This window comes from Cervus canadensis, chromosome 21 (genome assembly GCF_019320065.1).
Source record: "Cervus canadensis isolate Bull #8, Minnesota chromosome 21, ASM1932006v1, whole genome shotgun sequence".
Classification (NCBI taxonomy): domain Eukaryota; kingdom Metazoa; phylum Chordata; class Mammalia; order Artiodactyla; family Cervidae; genus Cervus; species Cervus canadensis.
The window spans coordinates 44,162,872-44,173,387 of NC_057406.1; the positions used below are offsets into that span (position 1 = coordinate 44,162,872).

Here is a 10,516-nt window from a genome sequence, read left to right on the forward strand (position 1 = left end):
ACTGCTGATCTTGCCTTTAGGACTCTTCCAGTTTAATGGGTAAATGGTTTATCACATGCTTTTCAAACATGGATGCGCATATGAATTATGAAAGGATATTGTTCAGATGCATGGGATACAGTCTGAGATTCTGTATTAACATAAGTTCCCAAGTAACGCCAATGCTACTGAACTACTGACCACATGTTGAGAAGCAAAGTCTATTAGAAATAATATAGACCATCTAGATTTCTCTACCCTTGTCCATTGCCTAGTAATTGCTATCTCTCAAATTTGCTTCTATCAAAGAAGATTTCCATAACCCTAAAGTTTTCTTACTAAGAACACAATGTTAGTTTTTCCCTTTTTAGTCACATTTGTCATCTAAAGCAGTGGTCCCCAACCTCTGGGATCTAATGCCTGATTATCTAAGGTGGAGTTAACATAATAATAATAAAAACAAAGTGCACTTTGTAATGCACTTGAATCATGCTGAAACTATCCCTTTAACCCAAGTCCATGGAAAAAATTGTCTTCCATGGAACTGGTCTCTGGTCCCAAAAGGTTGGGAACTACTGAAGCAAACATAGTGATAGAGGCCATTGTATATTGACAGCAGAAAGGATATGCTAAATCAAGATATGGAAAAGTTTTTCATCCTGTATAGAATTAATTTCTAGACTACTGGAGATAAAGAGTCAAAAAGTCAAGAAGATCAAGTAAGGGAATCCTAGATCTAAGAAATCTAAATGGGAGAAATGTTGGTAGAGAAATTGGCATCTTCTTTCTGAATTTTGAGTTTTAGGAAAGCTATTGAAGGGAAAAATTCAAGAAGTAGTTTTCTGATGACTCCTCGACTCACCATCTTCACCCCTTGCACTCAGGCAGGTTTAAGCAAGTGCAGACACTGGCCGTCACCGCAGATGCCTTCTTCTGTCTCTACTCCTACGTGTCTAAGACACCTGTCCAAAAGTTCACACCATCCCACATGTTCTGGAATTGCAACCCAGCTGACATGCCATCCATCAAGATTCTGTCCCCAGAGCCTGAACCTCACTCACCCAGAGAGCGCCTCCGGAAAGCCATCTCCAAAATGTGCCTGTACACTTGCCCACGAGATAGACTGTCCCCACCCGACCATACTCCCAAAAGGAACAGTTTGGACCAGGTGGTGTGGGAGGTGATGGACAGAGTGCGAGGAGAGAAGCTGGTCCTCCAGCAAGACTCTGGGTTTGGACCAGGCCCCCGGGGAGCTCCCATGCCCCCTACCAAGGGCACAAAACTGCCTCCTTCTTCCTGCCCATGCATCCTCTGCCTTAAAGACGAAACACAGCAGGGGATGTCCACATGGCAAGAACCTTCAGAAACTCTGGGTTCTGACCTCAGGATACCATGTTGCTCACATCCTCTGCCCAGAGCAGATCTGCAGTGGAGCACAGACCCTGTGCAGGATCAGAAAGAGCTGTGGGGGCTGCAGGCCAGCAGTAAGGAGGCCCACTCGGTCCAGGATGGTGCCTTCTGGACAAGAAAGAGCAGAGCACGAAGGAGTCTGTTTCAGAAGAATCCCATGGGCAAGAAGGTTAGCTCACTGGACCTGTCCATCGTCCAGCAGAAATGGAAACAGAGTCCAGAGGGAACAGAAATGCACCGATCCCTAACTGAGCAGTGGCAGGACGCTTTGGACTCGGAGGTGAGCGGGTTGAAAGTGAGGGAGAGGTTGGCATTCCTGCCCTTGAATTCTGGATTCTTGCCCTTGGGTTAAAATATATCCACCTTGTCAGATATACCGAGTCTTGAATTACATTCAGAAACCTTTGAAAGTGGGTTCCCTGGTGGCTCAGATGGTTAACAGTCTGCCTGCAATGCTGGAGTCCCAGTTTTGATCCCTGGGTCGGGAAGATCCCCTGGAAAAGGGCATGGCTACCCACTCCAGTATTCTTGCATGGAGAATTCCATGGACAGAGGAGCCTGGAGGGCTACAGTCCATGAGGTTACAAAGAGTCAGATACAACTTAACCAAAATTAATATAGAAGAAAGGGGAAAGAGAAATAGACCCAGTTTCTTAAGAGCACCCAGTTTTTGTCACTATTTTTCTAATTCCTCTTCCAGGCTGGTCTTCACTAAAATTTCCCATCAAACACACCTACCCCTATCATTTGTGGGATACACACAAGAGTACAGATAGAGGTCAGTTACACACTAGACTAAACATGATTATATAAAATCTCTTCTACCTTGGCAAGTATATAACCATGAAGACCTAGAAATTCAGATTCAAATCTAGACTTCTCACTCTTATAACTTCAGTGCTAGAATATGGCAGAGTGGGCAGAGCCATCCTGGCCCTTCCCTCCTCTATCTCCTTCTCTTCCCATACCCACATCTGTCCCGCACCATAAGGGATTTTGCACACCATGTGTGAACACCCCAGCTGGCATATTCAAATGCCGCAAACCCCTGCATGTGTGCATGCATGCTAAGTCAATTCAGTCATGTCCAACTCTACGACCCTATGGACTGTAGCCTACCCAGGCTCTTCTGTCCATGGGATTCTCTAGGCAAGAATACTGGAGTGGATTGCCATGCCCTCCTCCAGGGGATTTTCCTGACCTGGGGCTTGAACCTGCATCTCTCACATCTCCTGCATTGGCAGCTGGGTTCTTCACCACTAGCACCACCTGGGAAGCCCCCACAACCCCCCCACCAACCCATATAACCATCTACCAGTCATCGTTCAGGCCTAGGCGTGCATACCCTAGGAAAAAGGCCAGCCTTGAGAGAACAGACACCAGGCAAAACCAATGCATTTCCCTGAAATAGGCTTGGGGCCATTTGAGTTGCATTTGGGGAGGGGATTGTGGGCATCCAGAGCATGGTCTAGAAGGGCTAGTGCAAAATCAAAGTGGACACATTCTCTCGGTCCACTGACTCGTCATCCCATGAGCTCTGTAAAACCTGGGATTGCTCTTGCCTGGGTCTATAGACAGGGCTACGACCAAGTGCCAGAGTCTTGAGGAAAATCTGTCAAACCCTTGACACAGAGAAGCCGTGATGGTCCGCAGTCCTGTTTGCATGTGTGCCAGCCCTCACTGAACACAGAGCTGGCCCTGCCTTCCTCACTGCCGGGCTCCTACCGCAAGAGACGAGGCCAGGTTACTCAAGTACACTCAGCCTCTTTCCCCTATGTCGCCTGCCATCCTGCACTTTTCCCCACCACTGGTGCTGACTGAGCTCTGCGGGGACCTTGGTTACAGGTGCAAAGCAACAGTGAGGAGGAGGACAGCCACTGGCCCAGTAGACCTGGACATCACCACCTCTACCAGACTTTTGCTGGCGAAGACTCCATAAGTAAGTGAGTGGATCTCTCGTCTCTCTTTGTCTCTGTCTCTGTCTCTGTGTCTCTCTTGGTTCTCAAACTGGGCTGCACATTGCAAGCACATGTTGAGATTTTTACAAATACTCACAATGAAGTGTCCCACATCCTGCCTCCTAATGGAGCCCAGGGACTGATTTTTTTTTTTTTTTTTTTTTTTTTAGCTCTTAGGTAGGGTGATTCTATTATGGCTGGATAAATACTTCTCTAAATCAGTGACTCTCAGACTTTAGCATCAAAATCCCCTGGAAGGCTTGAGGCACTACGGATGCCTGGGTCCTCACTGCCAGAGTTTCTGATTGAATAGGTCTGGACAGGGCCTGGGAATCTGCATCTCTTACATGTTCTCAAGTGATGTTGATGTCATTGTTTTGATGATCACAGTCTGAAAACTGTTATTTGGGGAGAAAATTCTGTATTACCTTAATATTCAAAATATAGTCTGCAGAATAGCAGTATTAGCATCACTTGGGATATCGTTAGAAATGTGAGATCCCAGCCCTTCCCCATCCTATATCTGATGAATCGAATTTTACTAAGATCCTTAGGTGATTTGCTTATACATTGAAGTTTAAGAAGCATTGTCGTTTTGCAACAGGTGAAAACCAACCATGGAGATTTATACCCTCACACCTGCTTTTAGCTGCTTTCTAATCAGCCTAAATCATAGGACTTAGGCAAAATTCCTTAATGCATCTTACAGCTGTGTTCATTTAAGCTTTGAGGTCTATCCTGCAGCTCGGGTTTGATATACATAAGCTTTCCTTCCCTCCTCAAAGAAGGACCATGAATATTATGTAGGTAATTACTGGAGCTAAAATGTCTTTCCTCTAGAGGTGAATTTCAAGCATTAATTCTTTCGGAGGTATTTTTTATTCTTTTTAATTCTTGCTAAAGATTTATATTTAAACTAAGCAGAAATTAGTCTCCTGGTGCTACAACTGCCTATTCCCTAGGACCACAGAGAATAAGAATTCTCTGTGAGAAGAGAGTTCTTACAAGAGAGTAAGAATTGAAATCTTTCTTGAATTAAGTAAATGAATCATCTTGCTTAGGGTTCTCTCCATTTTGGATGTCTTATTACTATTTACTGCACTTCCTAGTCCGATATTAATGAAATTGTTGATTGTTAACCAGTTGTTAACCCAAATTTTGATTAACATGAAATTTCATTGTTACTGGTCCTGAATCACAAAGGTCTTTATGAGTCTAAATTCTTTAATTCTAATTATCTGTGGTTTTAGTCACTTTATTTTCTCTCATGCCCATTACCTTCATCTCCAGGTACATAACTAGTAGGTATCAGTCACTCACAGAAGAGGTAAATATCAGAAGCAGCAATCTACTATGTGTAGTTGAAAAAAATTTAGGATATGAAGTCAAATAACCTACCTCCTACTAGCTCAGTAATCTTGCAGAAATCAACTTTTGTTTGTTCCTATGAAACCTTACAAGGAGTATGTGAAAGAACTGTGAATTATTGGAGTAACTGTTATGATGCTGCTGTTGTAGATGATGATGAGATTTTAGAAAAAGTAATTATGGGCATAAAATATTTAGATCAGTGATTCCCAATCTTGCAAGCTTTTTTAAAAATATATATTTTATTTCCTGGATTCCACCTAATAGAACTAAATATGAATCTCTTAGATTTGAACTTGGGCATTATTATTGTTTATTCTTCTTAAAAAGTTTTCCTAATGATATCAATCATCTATTGCTGTATAATAAACCACCCAAAACATAGTGATTTAAAGAAAAACTTACTTATTATTTCTATTTTGTGGGTTTGCTGGGGGGATTCTTCTGCTTGTCTTATCTGGTTTCACTTATGCAACTGCTTTTGGCTCGTTGGCTGGGCTGGACCTGGTCAAAAGTGGGCTCACCCTAATGGTGCTGGCCTTGGTACTGAATCTTGGTGCTCACTGCCAGCCAGGTACTCTCTCCATGGGGGTTGAGTCATTCTTCAGTAGTCTTAACTGAGGAATGTTGAGCAAAAACTGAAGTTGCAATGTCTCTTTTTAAGGATGTGTTGTAAGTTGTACAATGCCCCTTCAACCACATGTTATTGCTCAAATTAAATTGCAAAGCCAATCTAGATTCAAAAGGAAGGAAAACATGCTTTACTTTTTTAATAGGAGTGGCAAAGTCACACTGTGAAAAGGCATGTGGAATGGGAGGGTTGTTGTGGCCATGTTTATAAACCGTCTATCACACACAGTGATTCTGGCACCCGATGAGGGTTAAGAACAACTAGTTTAAAGAAAGGGCTTTATCCTCACATATTAAAGATGCCCCAAAGGCGAGCTCTCATTCTCAAGCTCACTGAGACTCAACCACAGCATACAAAATTTGAAAAGAGAATTAACTGCCAAACTTGCCAAATTCAAATAGAAAACGTGGAGTATATGCACCACAGCTAAGCTTCACTGCCAAAAATTTTAATTTACTCTAAAATACAAAGCTCTGATCAAGTGTTACTTGTCCAGCAGATGTCAGCCTCACACAAGAAAAACATAATGCCAAGACGTCCAGCAAAGCAGGCTGTGCAGAGTCTATATGACTATACTTTTCTACACAATTCATGAAATACCCAGCACATCAGTTCCTCTCTCAAACATATCCCATCTTTTCCTAGAAGTCAGGTATACAGAAAGATTGGAATTGCTCTGCCAGAGAGGAAGTTTCTATGAGTTACACATTTCAAATGAGTAATAGATTCTATTTCCTGCTAGGGTGATAGAATTTCATTACAGGAGGAGTTATTGTGGTTAGAGATGCTGTATTTCACTTATTCTAAGATGTGCATTTTTCTGTATTTGAATATGTCTGAAATAGAATGCATCTAACAATTGACATTGTCAGCCAATGCAATCGTAAGATATACAGTTTTGTCATACACACACACACACACACACACACACACACGCCTCCTTGAAAATAATCATAAGCCTTACAAACAATAGCTTATCAGACTCAATGAAACACAGTAACTTTAGAAAGGAAATCAACCCTGAATATTCACTGGAAGAACTGATGCTGAAGCTGAAACTCCAATACTTTGGCCACCTGATGCAAAGAGCTGACTCATTAGAAAAGACCCTGATGCTGGGAAAGATTGAGGGCAGGAGGAGACGGGGATGACAGAGGATGAGATGGTTGGATGGCATCACCGACTCACTGGACATGAGTTTGAACAAGCTCCAGGAGATGGTGAAGGACAGGGAAGCCTGGCGTGCTGCAGTCCATAGGGCCACAAAACGTTGGACATGACTGAGTGACTGAACAACAACAAAAATAATGTTTCAAGAAGGGGGATGTCCTGTTCAGTAACATATGTCATAAAATATCCAGTAGGAAAGACAGTGCAATTAGACCACTAGATTTTCCACTAGAAAATGATTAGGAAACTTGATAAGAGTATTTTTATTTGTGTGACAGGGCTTTATAATATTAATGTGAAAAATGAATAGGAAATTATGCAAGCAAAGTAGGTAAAAGGATCAAGAGTCTCTAAGGAGTGTTTTGTGTTTTTTTCCCTAGGATGATGAAGTTTTAAGCATGTATTTTTGCTGGAGGAAAAGAATCAATAGAGTGCAGGGGACCGTGGTTCAGAAGGGTAGGGAAATGACGATGTGAGGTCAGTGGAGAGTGGGAATGAGCTGAGATCCAAAGCACTTTTGGAGAGTTTAGCCAGGGACTAAGGTACAGATCTCTGAGATGAGAGGAAATGAAAAAGGACAGGCGTGACTAGTTACATTGGTCATCTGGAGGGGAGGTCAAGAAATGTGTGCTTACTCTTTTCTCCCTTTTTCCTGTCAGATCATCATTAAAAGTGTGAGGCAGGAAATCTGAGGAGGATCATAAAGGTTTGAGATCACCACTATGGAGAAAGGACAAAAATAATAGAAACATATCTCAGTAGTTGAATTGGTGAATAATGTTAGGGCTCAATTCAAATTGCAGAACATGGATTGGCAATGGTTTTGTCATTTTCTCCAGCAGTGCTCAGTAATCTATACAAAAGAATAAGAATAGAAGTACAGGTGAACTGTTAATAACTCTAAACATTGAGCTGAATTAACTTTAAAGATCACTTGAAAGATCATGAAACTTTAAAGATCATGAAACATTTCCCCAGGTAGGGTATGGAAGTTTCTACCAACCCAGTACCTACAGTTGTCTCAAAGATGCATGATGTGACAAACAACCCAATCAAAAATGAGCAGAAGACCTAAATAGACATTTCTCCAAAGACATAAAAAGCTGCTCAACATTGCTAATTTTTAGGGAAATGCAAATCAAAACCACAGTGAGATATCACCTCACATGGGTCAGAATGGCCACCATCAAAAAGTACAAATAAATGCTGGAGAGGGTGTGGATAAGAGGGAACCCTCCTATACTGTTGATGGGAATGCAAATTGGTGCAGCTGCTATAGAAAACAATAAGGAGGTTCCTTTAAAAACTAAAAATAGTATTACCATATGATCAAGCAATCCTACTTCTGGGCATATACCCAGAGAAAACTCTAATTCAAAACAATACATGCACCCCAATGGCACTATTTACAATAGCCAAAACATGCATACCTGCTAAGTCACTTCAGTTGTGTCTGACTCTCTGCGAAGCTATGCACCGTAACCAGGCTCCTCTGTCCATGGGATTCTCCACAAGAATACTGGAGTGTGTTGCCATTTCCTTCTCCAGGGGATCTTCCTGACCTGGGGATTGAACCTGCATCTTTTATGTCTCCTGCATTGGCAAGCAGGTTCTTTACCACTAGCGCCACATGGGAAGCCAAAACATGAAAGCAGTCTAAATATCCATGGACAGATGAATACATTAAAAAGATATGGTATATATACACAGTGAAATATTACTCAGCCACTAAAAAGAATGAAATAATGACATTTGTAGCAACATGGATGGATCTAGAAATTATCATACTAACTGAAATAAGTCAGAAAGAGAAAGACAAATATCATATGATATCACTTATTTGTGGAACCTTAAACATGATACAAATAAACTTAATTACAAAACAGAAACAAACTCACAGACACAGAAAGCCATCTTATGGTTCCCGCAGGGAGCCGTGGAGGAGCAGGAGAGGTCTTTAGGAGTCTAGGGTTAACAGACACACACTGTGTGTGTGTGCTCAGGTGCTCAGTTTTGACTTTGCAGCCTCATGGACTGCAGCCCACCAAGTTCCTCTGTCTATGGAATTTTCCAGGCAAGAATACTGAAATAGGTTGTCATTTCCTACTTCAAGGGATCTTCCCGGCCCAGGAACTGAACCAGTTCTTGCGTCTCCTGCATTGGCAGGCAAATTCTTTACCACTAGCACCACCTGGGAAGCCCAATACACGCTATACTACATATAAAACAGATAAACAACAAGGCCTTGTTGTATAGCGCAGAGAAATATAAACAATATCTTGTAATAACCTATAATGTAAAAGAATAAAAAAAATTCATCTGTGTGGGCTTCCCTGGTGATTCAGTGGTAAAGAATTCTCCTGCAGTGCAGGAGGCCTGGGTTCAGTCCCTGGGTTGGGAAGATCCCCTGGTGGAGGGCATGGCAACCCACTCCAGTATTCTTGCCTGAAGAATCCCCTTGAATAGATAGAGGAACCTGGAGGGCTACAGTCCATGGGGTTGCAAAGAGTCATACACGACTAAGCAACTAAGCAAACTTATATAATTGCATTACTCTGGTGTATACCTGAGGCTAACACAACATTTGTAAATTAGCTATACTTCAGTTTTTTTTAAAAAAGCTTGATGTGTTTCTTTTAAATTTCCATTGCAGGCTTTCACCACCACCACAACCACAACACATGCTCTGACAGCAGGGAGTTCACAGAAGAGCCTAATTCCCACCTCTTCTCACAGGAGGCTCTACAGCCTCCAACATCCAGCTCCTGCTCCCTGGCCCTGCAAACTCCTGACCTCAATAAGAGAAAAGCAAGATGGTACACCAGACAGAAGACCAGAGTGAGAGACTTGGAATCTCCATCCTGATGCTGTCATGAAGAGTATGCACAGAGATAGACCTTAAACAGTCACTTCATTTCTCTGCACTTTGGTTTTTCTATGTGGGTATTAGAATATATGATATATATGACATGGACAGTGGTAACCTAGACAAAGAATTTTCTCTCAAGCTTTGACACTGCCTAGGGAAGTTAGTAGATTGAAGGATAATCAAATTCGAGAAACAAGGGTGCTACTGGAATGCTCTCAAAAGGCTCAAGCTAAATGAGGAAAGACAATTCCCACTTTCAGGCTCTGAAACCTTGGTGCAATCTACAGTGGGATTCCCTCAGAGCCTCTACTCATCCCTCTGTGCTCCCAATTAAATTCCAGGAAGTCTTCCACCGTACCAATTTCCTGTTGTTCTTCTTTTTTTAGTTTTTTTTTAATTGGAGGATAACTGCTTCTCAGTGTTGTGGTGTTCTCTGCCATATATCAATGAAAATTAGTCATAATTTTATATATATATCCCCTCCCTGTTTATCCTCCCCAACTCCATTCCACTCCTCTAGGTCATCACAGAGCAACAGGCTGGGCTCCCTATATTATACAGCAGCTTCCTGCTAGTTATCTATTTTACACATGATAGTGTGTGTATGTACCTACATATATATGTATATATGCTACTTTCTCAATTTGTCCTACCCTGCCCTTCCCCTGCTGTGTCCACCAGTCCATTCTCTACTCTGCATCTCCATTTGTTCTCTGTAAATATGTTCATCAGTACTATTTTTCTAGATTCCATATATACATGTTAATAAACTATATTTGTTTTTATCTTTCTGATTTACTTCATTCTTTATAAGAGGCTCTAAGTTCATCCACCTCACTATAACTCACTCAAATTTGTTCCTTTTATGGCTGAGTAATACTCCATTGTACCATATATATCTTCTTTATCCATTCACCTGTCAATGGGACTTCTAGGTTGCTTTCATGTCCTTGCTATTGTAAATAGTCTGCAGTGAACATTGGGATACATGTATCTTTTTTAGTTGTGGTTTTCTCAGGTATATGCACAGTAGTGGGATTCCTGGGTCATATGGTTGTTTTATTCCTATTTTGTTTTTCTTCTTGAGGCCCCATCTGGGGAGATCCACTTGGAGCCTCTCTCCCACCCCCA

At 41.8% G+C, this 10,516-nt stretch overlaps 1 protein-coding gene across 2 annotated transcripts in view; it reads left to right on the top strand.

Annotated features, from left to right (window-relative positions):
• Nucleotides 1-9,742, top strand: part of TESPA1 (thymocyte expressed, positive selection associated 1) — a 32,886-nt gene extending 23,144 nt beyond the window's left edge. Inside the window, exons 9-11 of one of the 2 annotated variants that reach the window (XM_043441355.1) lie at nt 864-1,669; nt 3,235-3,328; nt 9,170-9,742. In XM_043441355.1, coding sequence (XP_043297290.1) covers nt 864-1,669; nt 3,235-3,328; nt 9,170-9,381 — 1,112 coding nt within the window. In that variant the 3' untranslated portion in view covers nt 9,382-9,742. Of the gene's footprint in view, nt 1-863; nt 1,670-3,234; nt 3,333-9,169 lie in introns of both variants that reach the window. The other variant, XM_043441356.1, reaches the window with a different exon arrangement.
• Nucleotides 9,743-10,516: the final 774 nt, after the last annotated feature.